We start from the raw sequence: 13,965 nt of genomic DNA on the forward strand, positions 1-13,965 counted from the left end.
ACATCAGTGAATCCACAGGTCCTGTCCTAGATTACAGTGAGATTGTTTTAAAATGTGGGGATTGAGAGCTGTTCTTCCACGTGGCTCTTTTTAGTTTGTGAACGTAAATTTGGAGATGTACTCAGGACATTGGATCACATCTTTATTTTCAATTTATTGATGGGGAAGGTAAAGCAAAAGAGATAATAAGAACCCATTTCTTGATGTTTCCCTCTCTGAGCCATGAATTGTTGCATAAATTCTCCTGCTGGTGGCTCTGGTGGCACCTCCAGTGTTTGTGACCACAGAGGACAGCAATTAAACTACATGTCTGGGTCTGTACAAACTCTGGGTTTATTTTCCTGTCCTGCCCCAGGTTCCCTCCTGACCTTGGGCAGGGCAGGTAGGGTCTCATTCCCGAGGGCAGCTAGGCTCAGGTGTCTCTCCTTGGCACATGCAGACCTTGGAGCATGTGGTACCACAGTTCCTCTGGTTGTGTGATGGACACCATGGCTGTGCCCCAGACACAGCACAGAGCACAAGGCCCTCGATGCTCTGACAGGAGCTTACATAGCAGGACAGAAGGCAGATAAAAGGACTCAGGCATGGGGGGCTGTACCAGCTGGCACTGGTGCGAGAGCACGGCTGGGTCCTCCAGCTTTGCACGGGGAGAAGCTCTTTGGAAGAGGCTGACGTGCTGCAGCGAGTTGATGTTTGGTTGCTGTTTCTTTGCAGCGTCTTTCTGGCTTGGTATCTGTGCCAGGAGGTGGATTTCAGGGGAGGAAATGTGAGCTGTGCAAATACTGCAGCAAGCTCCAGTTCCCAGCTTCGCCGAGATCTGTCAGCTGACACCACAGGCTGCTTCTCATTGCCAGCTTGTCCTCTGCTTGCGTGTCATCAGGCATGACACTGTTGACATGTGCATGGCAAGGATCATGCATATTGCTGCAGAGTTGCCAAGGAAAGGCAGGAGAGCTGACAGCCAGCTCTCTGTGCAGGGAGTTTGCACAGATGAGGCAGCTCCTCTCCCCATCCCTGTGGTTGTGATTAGAGAGCACTGAGAACAAATCTCACAGGCCACCATGGGATGTCCCCCAGTGCCAAGCATGCCAAAGTGCTGCCCAGCACAGCGTGGATGTGGCACTGCAGTGTACAGCACCCTGGAGGTGTTCATGGAGGAGTTAATGGCTGGGGGGCTTGCTGTCAGTACTTGGATCATCATCTCCATTGCACCTCCTTTTCCTGGTGTCAAGAGTTAATTTCTGTATGTGAATGGGAACACTCTTTGCTGTAATTGCTCTGCTGGGGCTGTCTGTCCATGCTGGCCCATGGGCTGGCTGCAGGTGCAGTGGCTTTGCTTTCCTTCACAGAGTCGGGTACCCAGTGTGATCTCACCCCCTATGGCAAGAAACAGAATATTTTTCTGAGTTGTAGCTCTTTCTCAACATCCCCTTCTTTTCTTCCAGGATCATCCCCCAGCTGGAGAACTCACTTTCACAGGTGTCACCAAGCAGCCTGCCTGGCTCTGAGATTTCAGAAGCTACAAGGACTTACTTGCAAGGAATGAGCCGCTATGACCTGGACGAGCTCGATGCCTGCTGGTTGGAGCTTGTTAACATGGAGCTCAAGGAGATGGGTGAGTATTGCTGGTTTGGGTCTTTTTTCTTTCAGGCCTGGGTGTCCCACAGTGGGCATTCAGGCTTTTTGAGTAAGCATGTGAAACTAAAGCCCTTGAAGGAGAAATGTCAGAGATACTGGTCCTGATTGTTTCCTGTTCCAGGCATCTCTAGATATCACAGCATAGCACTGCTTGCATCACTGCTGTTATATCATTGCACATTCTTCAAATCCTTCAGTGGATTTTGGTCGGGTGCAAGTACCTGAGCTTGGAATTTGACCATTGGCACTAGTGCTTAGCATGGTCTGCCGGGCAGATTTGTTGGCACAGACCCATGGGTGTGTAGTCCTGCCAGGCTTGGAGGGATTTTCCAGTCCTTGTTAGGGAAGGGTTGCTGTGGTGTGGCTGCTGCTCTGCAGGTAAGACTAAGACCTCAATAAAACATTCACCTTGTGAGGTCAGTGAGGGCTCAAGCGTGTCTACATGAAGGGTTAGTCCTGGTGGCAAAGGCCTTTCAAGAGTGGGAAAAAGGATTTTACCAGGTGCTTGAGCAGATGGGACAGTGCACTGTGGAGCAGGAGGGTTGGCTGGCTCTCACAGGCAGCTGGTTGTGGGCTGCAGCAGGATTCAGGATAAGGTGAGGAAGATGCAGTTCAGTGATCTTGCATAGAACACAAGTGAGCTCAGAAGTTTGCCATGACATTGTCTGATCCTGGTTTTGGAAGATCCGTCCTTCTGGTTTACTCATGATTTACAATGAAATTTTGTTACCGTGACCTCAAAAAAGTTGTAGAAGCTGCTTTCACAGTTTAATTATGTGGTATAAGTATGCTGTATATTGGATTTCCCATAATCTCTCTTGTGGAACCTGTAGCATCACAGAGAAATCACAAGTCAGTTTTGCCCTCATTAGCTGGTCCTCTGTTAGCAGCCTCAGCTCTGTCATTAGCACATGCAGGTTTTGAGGCACTGGCAGCTACAGGGTGGTACTTGGGCAGAGCAGAGGCTGCTGCTGGATAAAGCCAAGTGCCTCAGTGCTGCTCAGGTACCTTGCAGAGGATCTGCCCTTCCTAACCCTGCACAGCTGCTGTTACTGCATCAAGAAATCACCTTCTACCACACTGGGCACCATTCTGACCTCACTGTGTCTTCACTGTATCCCCTGCTACATCTGCCTTGCATCTCTTCAGCTGCATGGCCATCAGAAATGTCTCTGGGCTCCAGGGAAGGGTTGTCTCTATTTCCACTTGCCCTTGTGTGTATTTCACAAGTCTCTAGAAATGAAGTGGGCAGAGATTTGGCTTCTCCAGCTTAGTTGGATTAAATTTGCCTTGCTTTATTATTTCTTCAAAGTATTTGGTTTCAAATGCAGTGTCCAGATGTGGAGCTCCTTGATGATGGAAGGTCGAGCCAACTGGAAGGTCCCTGCCCCAGGCCAGAGGGAGCTGGCTGCTGGCTGTCCCCATGTCACCTTTGGGCTGGCATGTGGCAAACCCACGAGTGCTGGGCTAGAGCAGTGGCTTCTCCAGCAGCACTGCCTTGGGAGTGAGTTGAGTTTAGGAGGGGAGCTTGAGCCTCCTCCCAGCCATACCCCTGCTCCATGGGCGGGCTGGCACCTCAGCATCCCTGGAATCCCAGCTCAGGACACAGGCAGTGCTTTGGGCTGCACCTCAGCATCCCTGGAATCCCAGCCAGGACACAGGCAGTGCTTTGGGGGCATCCCTGGAATCCCAGGCCAGGGCACAGGCAGTGCTTTGGGCTGCACCTCAGCATCCCTGGAATCCCAGGCCAGGACACAGGCAGTGCTTTGGGCTGTCACCTCAGCATCCCTGGGAATCCCAGCTCAGGACACAGGCAGTGCTTTGCTGCTGACCCTCAGCCATTCTGAGCAAGTTGCATTTTTTTCCCTCCATCTCATCATTTATCAGCCAGTCACCTTTTCCAAGGGGTGTCCTTAGGAGATGTTTGTCCAGGGCTGGGCTGGATGAAACCTCAGAAACTGAGGAAGCCCTTGAGCCTTCCTGCCATCCCCAGCTCTAGCTGGTGATAAGGACTGAGGTGATCTCAGCAGTGGTAGTGCAGGGGACATCACTGCCCATCACCTGCTTCTCCAGCCCATTCCTGTCCCTGAGGGAGCACTGGCTGAGCCTTAAATATGCTGGGGAGAGAGTAGGTTTGAAAACCAGTGTTTGGCATGTTAAATCCACTGTGAATACAGCTTCAGCCCAATAGATTCTGGTATCTCGCCCCCTCCCCAGCCCTCCCAACTCCTCCAGCAGTGCAAGGGCTAGTACATTTTTTCCAGTGACTTGGAAAGGAAAAGATGGGCCTTTGATTAGTACCCCATGCATGATGCTGCAGGGGGCTGGGGTTTGGCAGGTGGGAGGTGGGATGGGAGCTGGTGCTCCTGGCTGCAGGACCACGCTCACATCCCCCGTGGCAGCCGTGCCTGCTGTGGAGGCTGGAGGTCACCAGGCTGCTTTGAGGGGATGCAAAGGGCATCACCTCTTCCTGCCCATGGAGGTGATGGGGTTTGGGTGCTCACAGGGGAAAGCTAGATTTGTTGTAGCAAACCTGTTGCTGCTCAGCTCCTAGGCTGGGCCAGAGCAGGGGCTTTGATCCCTCTGCTTCCCATACAGGAAGAGGCAGGGAGTGGTATTGGGGTGGTATTGGGGTGCCCTGCACCACCCAAGGCAGAGCATTGCACTGCCTGGGTTGCTCCAGAGGCAGTCCATAAATAGCGTTTTCTCCGGAAGCCCTTGACGTTAATGACACTGCTAATGACTCGCTGAGATTTCCAAACCTGCTTTGCTAATCTGCAGGATCATTAACATGACAGCAGCCTCTCCTCCCATTCAGAGGAGTCAGGAGTTATCTCTCAGCATTAATTTAGGAGGTAGGCAGAAGTTTAAATTCCTCATGGGTGTTTGGCTGAACTGTTGTCACTGGGCTGTCCAGGGGCACAATATGTCATTCTCAAAATATTTAATGACAAAGAAGGATTCTGATCTCTGACTGGTGCCTGAGGATGTGCGGGGAGGAGAGCTGGAAAACACCTATGAGATCATCCAGCTCGCCTTTAGTGGGTCCGTGTAGCACACAGCACATGCCTTTTCCAGTCCTTTTTAGGTCACCCCAGGGATGGAATTTTATCGCCAAGATCAGATAAACCTCCAGATAGCTCCAGCTCTCTGCATTCTGCCTGCTGACTTCTCTCCCAATTAAGTGGAATTGCAAAGGTTTTACATGAAAAGCAAAAGTTTTAAACATAAAACAGCTTTAAATAGTTTTAAACCCCCCCAGTAAGATGCCTCAGTAGCTGTTGCTGTACTCGGTGGAAATGTGCTGTTTAAAGAACCTTTGTGTGCTAGAGATGAAGTCAGTATTTAGGCATGCCTAAATGTTTTATTTGTTGCTGCTGCAATATGAGATTGTAAAAAAAGTGGATCTGAAGAAGACTGAATGAAGCCTGGAGCCAGATTAATGTCCATGCCACTCCAGGCAGCACAGGCCTGTCCTTTTAGACAGGAGCCATGCCATAAGTCTTCATTTTTATATTAACATTTTATGCTGTATTTTGTGATCTCCACTAAATCCAAAGCTATTGTAAGAGTGGAGCTAGAGAGACTTCAAAGACTGAGGCTGAAAGATCCTTTTGCAGTGATCGGCACTTCATAAACACACAGAAAATCCTCAAGAAATTGGTAAAATTATTGTCGGAATCAATTTTGCTGAAGGCAGAGTCGAAGTTTCTAAGTATTCCCTTGACTTAATCCATATGGTGTATTCTGCTCACATATGCCCACCACAGCTTCTATCTTGGGAGCTGGAGGTGTTCCTGGTATTTTATGGCAGGAACATGCAAAGGTCACATGGATTGCTTTTGAAGCTCCGGGGGGAATTCATCACTGCATACTTGAGATATGTCTGTGTACTAATGAGATGACACTTCCCTCGGCGGAGGTGAGATTGGTCAAGTAGATGTGAAATAAGCTGGAGTCAGTGGAGTACCCCGGGCAAGATGTGCTCAGTGGAGCAGAGGCTGCTGTCAGTCCTGCTCCTCACAGAGTGGCTGCTTCCCTCCCTGGCAGTCCTGGGTGTCACACTCTGAGGCTGCTCCCATCCCACTGCATCCCTTTGGGATTCTGGGAGCCCCTTTTTCACCCTGGGGCAGCAAGTTGGCACTCCCCAGGCAGAGCCTGTTTCCAAGCAGCTGCCACCCACCAGCCATGTCCCACTGGGCAGGACCACCCCAGGATAGAGTTACAGAATGGTTTGGTTTGGAAGGGACCTTAAAGTTCATCCCATTCCAAGCCCTCTGCCATGGCCAGGGACTACTTCCACGATCCCAGGTTTGTCCAAGCCCCATCCAGCCTGGCCTTGAACACTTCCAGGGATGGGGCAGCCACAGCTTCTCTGGGCACCCTGTGCCAGGGCCTCACCACCCTCACAGGAATATTCACAGGAATTTATTCCCAATATCGAATCTCACCTTGCTCTCTGTCAGTTTGAAGCCATCCCTTTCTGTAAAACACCACAAGCCTCTGGAGCTGAACATATTTAGCTCCTTAGAGATACAGATAATCAATACCACATGTAAATGAGTGTATTAATTGTTTGTATGTGATGTATTAGTGTATAGATTAGAGATTAGCAGGATTGGAGATCAGTGGGAGACTCTTAGGACATTTTCCCTCCACATTTTCAGCACAATCAGTTTTTACATCAAGCCGCTGTTTGCTGTTTCCATAAATTCCTGGCAGTAATTGCAGTAGTTTCCAGCAATGCTCCAGTTCTGCTGCTGATGGGGTGAGGAGGCTTTCATCAGGAGTGCTCTAGGACAGCCCTGTCAGAGCCCAGCATCGCTGCAGAGAGGCAGCAGCTTCTAAAGTGGCTTCTGAAACATTTTGTCATCATCTTAAATTTGAGCAATAATTGATGTCGGTGGGTGGCAGAAAGGGTGATAATTGGTTCTTGTAAATCTTTTAAGTGCATTAGCAGGCTGTGTTTGTAACAAAATGTCTGGGGGTTTCACTGTGGATGCTCAGTTCACTGTTTGTGTGTTGGTCACACTTTACATGCAGGGTCTGTTTATAAATAACATTGATAAAAGATTAATGTACAACTGCTGCATCTTCCAAGGGCTGTGTGTCTGCAGGTGGTGGGCTGGAGGTGGCTGTGGGGGTCCTAGGTGGGCTGGTGTGGTGTTCAGGTGGTTGGCTGTCATCCCCTGATGTCCCTGAAGGATGCCCAGGGGCACTCAGCCCAGGGCAGGGTGGCTGGTGTCCCCAGAGTGCCAAAGCAGGCAGGTTTGAAGTGGCTTGCCCGGGGCGAGCTGGAGGGCCAGTGAGCTGGAAGGAGATCTCTGGGATCTGTGGTCCCTGTAGCATGTGTGAACACCCCGTCTCATCAGGGACTTGTCATCCTTTCACCTCAGGTTTTCAAAGACAGTCAGAGACAAGCCTACATCATCTCACAATTGCTTCCCCTTTTTATATTATAATTTTTAAAAGCGGTGATTTTGCTTGTTTTTATATATATATATATATGTGTTTCCTGAACACTAGACTCCCAGGTTTATACTCTGTGAATCAGCGAATGGCACAGCCTGCAGTCCTGATAGCAGTTTGTTCATGAGCTGTTTCTGTCTCCAGGTATTCTCCACAGGGGGAAAGGATTTATTGTTTCAGTAAATTGATATTAGTGCAGCACAGTTCAGTCAGAAATAGGTCTTTATTTTGTGAAAAGTGGCTCTCCAGCTATTTTTTCCTCCCCTTGCAGTGAGTTGGCTCACACTATGACAAGGAGTAGCTGAGAATTTGTTTAGCAGAAGAATATTGCTCCTTCATGCCACATAAATTGTGATATTACAGGAATAATTATAACGGAGGGCAGCATTGTGTAAGGGACTGTGCCTGGTGCTTCTCCCAGGTGTGGCTGCAGTGCCAGCCCAGTAATCCCAGTTCCTTTGGGACAGAGTTAAAATTCTGTGTTTCAGGTGCTGTATGGGCAGTTGTAAGGGCTCAGTTGTGTGGAGCTGGGCTGGACCTCTCGGGAGCCCCTGGGATGATGGGGATGCTGCGTGGCTGTGCAGCTGCAGGGATCGTGGCAGACCCTGATGCAGACACACAGGGAAGACTTTTTTGCTCGGAGCAAAGTCCCTTCATGTTTTCTTTTCATGAATCAGATCTGGAGACCTCCTGTAGTGCATCAACATCTGTCACCTCTTCTCCATTTCTGAAGCAAGTCCCATTTTCTGGTGCTTCCTCTAGCTGGGAAGGTGCCACCCTGCAGCGTCCTGCCCTGTGCACAGAGGGGACAGTTTTTCTCCTCTGAGGTGCCGTGGGAGGCAGCATTCCCTGGATTACAGCCCTTCCCACTGTGGGGCGTTCCAGGGAGGCTGGCTGGCCACATCAAAGCCCTTCATGGTTAATGCACTCAGTGTTGATGGGGAAGGCTGTGGGTGGCCTCCCTGGAAGGGGTGATGGGACATACTCCTCCTGTGTTGGTGTTTTGAGCATGGCTCCAAATAGCTGGGGATTACCTTGGGAGGGGATTGAAGCCTCACCTCTGCCTGTGTCCCTCCAGACAGAAATGCAGAAGTTTATGGCTATCACTGCTGTTCTCTATGGAGAAAAGCTTTGTTTTCTTGCCTAAGACTGTGGCACACCTTAACCAGGTCAGCAGGTAGAGTCCACTGACCAGCTCATGTCCCAGATGTGGACATGACTGGATTTGTTCATTGTAGCCAAGATCAGTTGTCTGTGTCTTTACTTTCCTTCTCTGGGGACAATAATAGTGTCACTTGTGCACATCCACAGGGAGTGTTCTGGTGGAGAATTTTTTTTGTTTGCTGTTTAGCTGGCCACGATGAATAAAGAGAGAGTTTTGCAGCCAAAAAGACAACAATTTCATGAATGGAGTTTAGTAGCACAAACTTCATGTGATACAGAAGGAGATAAATGGAGCACAAATGGAAAAAGCACTTCACCCCCAGGCCCCGTTGTTTAGTGCTTCATAAACGATTAATCGCTTCATCCCCATCAAGTGCAATTGTCAGTTCAATAAGCTCTGAGGTATTGGGGATGATGCTTGGCAAAGGCATTCCTGATGTAATTACACCTCAGTGGAGTGTGAGAGTGCTGTGCCTGTGTGGGGAGGCACGGTCCATCCTCCCCAGGCACTGCTGGAACACTGCAGGGCTCAGAGGCTGGGCAGGGAACCCCCAGGCACTGCTCTCCTGCTGGCTCTGGCCCTCCTCTGGCACAGGAGCTTCGGGATCAGCATGAACTTTCTTCCCAGGGTTAAGCAGGTGGTGGTGGAAAATCCAGGAGGTGGGATGGGTGCTGGTTCTTTCCACTCGAGGTGGAGTGGAACGGTGGCAGTGCCAGCGTGATCCTGACCCTGGGCAAGGTCAGAATCCTGATTCCTGTGGAAAACCCCCTCCCTTTCCTTCCTCACGTTGCCTGCAGCTGCCAGCTCTCTGCCTGCCCTCTCCCATGAGCACAGCTCTGGAAAATGTGTTGGGAAAAGTATGGGAACACCTTGATGATCGTTTTGCTTTCCAGAAGAGCAGAGCCTGAACTGTTGGGAGGAATGGAGTAACTCCAGACTGGCACTCTGGTGCCCAGGCTCACAGTCACAGATGGGGAGTTGAAACCCTGACCAAGAGGAGGATATTCTTGCTGGGCTGGTTTAATACCCACATAAAGGCATGTTGAGCAAGTGCACCTTGGGTGGTGTGTTTGTAAAGGGACTCCATTAAGGCAAAAATAATACTCTGGCTTTCTCTGTAATGTGCAGGCAGTGACAGGACAAGGGGAAATGGCTTTGAGTTGAAAGAGGATCGATTTAGATTAAATATTGGGAAGGAATTTTTCCCTGCAAGGTTGGGGAGGCCCTGGCACAGGTTACCCAGAGAAGCTGTGGCTGCTCCATCCCTGGAAGTATTCAAGGGAACACTTGGACAGGGCTTGGAGCAACCTGGTCTAGTGGAAGTTGTCCCTGCTCACAGAGGGGGATTGGAACAAGAAGATCTTTAAGGTCCCTTCCAACCCAAACCATTCCATATTTCCATGACATCCCACCGGAACTCTGCCAAGAGCAGGATGGTGGCTCCATCCCAGCCCTGGTGCTCAGAACTCGCTGTGCTGTTGCAGGATGCTTCACATTGCTGAGCTGCAGAGGCCCCAGGGGCTGTGCCAGCCTGGGGCTGGGATCCTGTGCCCGTGGCTGCTCCTCAGTCAGACAGGTACCAGCAGGTTCCCTGGCGTGTTGCAGCACAGCAGCCCCAGCTCTGGAAAGGGCTGTGATAGGGAGCAGTGTTGTCTGTCTTAGATGGTATCTCAGACTCCACATAGACGTGTAAAATGCCAGTCTGGATGTTTGCTGAGACTTGTCAAGCCAAGGGAAACCGTGCCAGTGAAACTTTGGGGAAGAGCTTAAAAAGGCAGACAATGGTGTGTTTGCTTGCTGAGCTTGCCTACATGATACTTTCCCCATTGACAGAGTTTTTCAGTTGATCAGTGGCTGTGGAGGGAAAGATGAAGCCTCTGCCAGCTCCATGCAGCCAGAGGTGCTGGGACCCCTACAACCCCATCCCTGGGGACTTCAGAATAGCCCAGAGTTCAGCCCAGAACAGGGACATCACACTGTGGCTTGAGAGATGACCAGGATGCCAGATTTTTCACTAAACATTTAATTAGTAACTGCTCCTTCTGGGTTCTTCCAAAGCATTTTTTCTGTGTCTCAACTCAGAAATTAGGTATTTTCTTCCATTGCTTTGCATCAAGGAGGGTGGACAGTAGTTTGGGTCACAGTCCTCCACTGTCTGGCCAGTTGTGGATATGTCACACTAATGAACTACAAAGTCTAATTGTTTTGTATTGCATCCTGCTGGTACTTCTGCTGTCCCCATGCCTTCTTCTCTGATGACATAATGCTCACTGGGAGATGGGGTATGATGGGGGCTTAACTCTGCCTCTAACCCTTCACAGAGAGCCTCACCCCTGCTCCTGACAGATTTTTTCCCCTTGTCTGGAGTGACCTCACATGGCATTTGTGGCACCAGGATCTTTGTGTGCAGGTGAGAGGCAGCACTTTGGGACCAGCCTTCAGTGTGATACCATTCTGGGGTTGCTGAGCTCCTGGCAGCAGCATGCCTCATCTAAAGGCAGCTGGGTATCCCACTCTAGAGGTTGCTGCTCTAAAAAACCTCTCCTGGTTATTGACCTTGTATTCCTGGTTGTCTTTATGGAGAAAGCTCTGGTGAAGCATCTCTGCCACCTCTCTGCATTAAAGATCCTTGTGTGGAGGGAATAAAAGACCCACCTGGGTCTGGCTTCCTGATTTCACTAAACCCAGACACACAAAAAAAACCCCTAATTTATCCTCAGTTTCTGCCTTTGGCTTCAGTTTTACATTTCCACTTAATTGGCCTTAAAATGGTCAATTTTCAGTCTTAACAATTAAAGCACTGACCTTGTGTTGCCAAAGCTTGTCTGAGCCCTCTCTGCGGAAAGCATCTTTGCAAAACTTGTCTCCTTGAACATTTAAACTGTCAGCCCCAATTATCCGCATTCCTTCAGCTGAATGGGTTTCCTTCCTCTCAGCCAGCAGCAATATTTTGTTACTGTCTATGAAATACAAACTGCATCCCGAGTTAGGAGCAGCCGTTCTCTGAACCGCCGCCTTCACCGTCGCTGTGGATTTGCTCTTGCTTTGCTGTCTGCAATGCTCAAATGGCAAAACGCTCCCCAAAGGTGGGTGGGCACCCGTGCTGGAGCTGCCTCAGTGGCTTTGCCTTCATGCTGTGCCCTCTGCCTTGCAGAAAAGCCCGAGCTGGATGAGATCACGCTGGAGCGAGTGCTGGAGGAGCTGGAGACCATGTGCTACGAGAACATGAACATCGCCATCGAGACCGAGGAGGGGCTGGGCATCGAGTACGACGAGGACGTGGTGTGTGACGTGTGCCGCTCGCCCGAGGGCGAGGACGGCAACGAGATGGTGTTCTGTGACAAGTGCAACGTCTGCGTGCACCAGGTGAGCCCTGCCTGCCTCTGCTCATCACACTCTGGTGCCCTCCTCCTCTGGGTTCCTCCCACCCCTTCCCCTGGGCTGCTGCACACTCCTGTTCCTCCTGGATCCCAAGAGCAGCCCCAGAGGAGTGGGGATAGCAGGGGGGTCTTGGGTAGCTGGCAGACAGCAAAGATGCTTTTCTTAATTTCTTACCCCCAACCATTTATAAGTGCTCACAGAAACACACAACCAGAGGTTGAAGTGCCCCTTCCTCTTTATTCTCTGGTCTCTGTGGTATTTTGTCTTCTTGTCTTTTAATATGCTTATTCTTCTTTACCCCATTTATTGAACCCCAGTGGGATCTTTAGCACTCTCAGGTGACCAGCACTGTGTGCAAGTCTTGGCTGGAGGCTGGGTGGGATGTGGGTCTGCAGTCCTGTGATTACTGGAGGGGTGGGCTTGCACAGACACCCCCAGCCTCCTCCTCCTCCTCTGCTTTATGTGGGGAGTGGTTGAACCTTGCAGCTCCACCAGTGCAGTCTCACATGGCAGGGTTTCTGTCCCAGCTTCCCCACTGTGTGAGCGTGGGATTTCATTTTATTTTGCTGCCTGGAGGAAAATAATTTTATTTTTAGAATTGAATGCAAGTGCTTCAAGCTCTTGCTGGGAGGGGAGTCTGTGGGCCTCCTGCTTTTGGGGAAACCTTGACAAGGGAAGGGCAGCACGTGAGGGTCTTCTGGGTCTCTCGTGGACCCAGGGAGGTTTTACTGGTTGTGCTTCAGGGGTAAGTGCTGTGTGGTGCTGGGATGGCAGCAGCAGCACCTGGGCTTCACCCTCTGTGTGAACAGTTTTGGGTTTTTTAGTTCTAAAGAGAGCCATTTGCTCATCTTTTGGGCAGCTTTTCCATCAGTGCTTCCTGGAGGTGGGAGAGCACTGGAGATATCTATAGTTGCAGGAGGTGGGTGTTTTGAATGGTTTCCATCAGTGAATCAGATTCCACAAAATACCAGAATGATTCAGGATTTGGTTTGGGGTATTTTTTTTGTCTTGGTTTCTTTTTAACAAGCTCAAGTGGCAATGTCAGGCTGTGAGTTGGCATGAGCCACAGCAGGGACTCAGGGGGAGCCGTGGCACTGTGTGGGCTCCACTTTCAGCAGCAGTCCCAGTGCTGCAGAAGGGGACGCAGCAGCCTGGATTTCAAATATGTTGTAAGAAAAGAGGGATTTTCAGTTGTTTTCAGGGAGCAAAGTCCAGCCCTGAGCCCTATGCCAGCCCATAAGCTGCCTGTGGTTTAATCTCTGCCCCGATTTACACCCTAAGCCACAAAGTCCAGAGGCACAGTTCAGTGTGTTACATGGCATCATGGTTATCTAACCTGCACCGTGCCTTTGCCAGCACCACCTCCAAAACCTGCTGGGAATTATGTTTTCCTGTGGGCATTTGAATGCTGGTGCTGTGGGCTTCACCAGAGCCATGCCTTGTCCTCCTGCATCCCATTGGGAAGGGGCTCAAGGCTCACAAGGGTGGGTTATGGTGCCAGGTGAGGTCGTTGTACTTCATCTGCATAACACAAGCCATGAGGCTTGTTATGAATCAATTCCTGTGAAGGGAAGCTTTCAGAAAGCACATGCAGTTGTCCTTTTAAAATTGTCAGCGAGGTGGAACCATGTCCCACTGCTAAATCACAGCTCCTTGCACTCACAGTGACAACATCACACTTCTGTTTAGCATGGGAATGATCCACCTTCAGTTCCCAGCCACCATGCCATGGGCCTGTCATCACTGAATTCCCTTTCCCTGGTGTGGGCACAGGGCTGAACACTCCCTCTGTTCCGTGGACCACACCAAGCTTGGCTATGGCTTGGCATCCTCCCCAGTTTTTGCCATCTCGTTCTCAGTGATGTTGCACCCCAGATAGATGCAGCTATAAAAATAGCTGTGCTGCTCCTGTTCAGCATTCCTCTGGCTTCATGTTTCTGGAGCACCTTCTGCCTGGTGCTGGACCTGGAAGAGTGTGTTTAGCTGATAATGCACCTTGTTTCTAGAGCTGCTCCTTGTCTGGGACAGAAGCCCTGTATTTGCTTCTCAGGAGCAGAATTGCACCTTCAGCTGCACTAAAATCACTAGAAATAAATAACAAAGATCCAAGAGATGCTAGAGATGGGCACTTGGTCATAATTTCTGCTTTCCCCTGGATTTTGAGATGAGTCTGCCAGTTCATTCTGCTGCTAGTACATATCAGGCTGATCCTTGACTGGTACTAAATCACATGTTTTATGAAACTGTGTTCCAGAAATGATTTATCTGTCAGATTTGGAGGCACTGTGAAACACACAGTTAAGTCTCTTCGA

General features: G+C 50.1%; 1 protein-coding gene across 4 annotated transcripts in view; it reads left to right on the forward strand.

The window, feature by feature from the left end:
• JADE2 (jade family PHD finger 2) overlaps window positions 1–13,965 on the forward strand; it is a 72,931-nt gene that overhangs the window by 35,405 nt on the left and 23,561 nt on the right. For all 4 annotated transcript variants that reach the window (XM_063413101.1, XM_063413100.1, XM_063413103.1 and 1 more), the window contains 2 exons: window positions 1,446–1,615; window positions 11,427–11,638. In XM_063413101.1, the coding sequence (XP_063269171.1) occupies window positions 1,446–1,615; window positions 11,427–11,638 (382 nt within the window). The remainder of the gene's footprint in view (window positions 1–1,445; window positions 1,616–11,426; window positions 11,639–13,965) is intronic.

The sequence above is a fragment of the Prinia subflava genome, chromosome 16, assembly GCF_021018805.1.
Source record: "Prinia subflava isolate CZ2003 ecotype Zambia chromosome 16, Cam_Psub_1.2, whole genome shotgun sequence".
Taxonomy (NCBI): domain Eukaryota; kingdom Metazoa; phylum Chordata; class Aves; order Passeriformes; family Cisticolidae; genus Prinia; species Prinia subflava.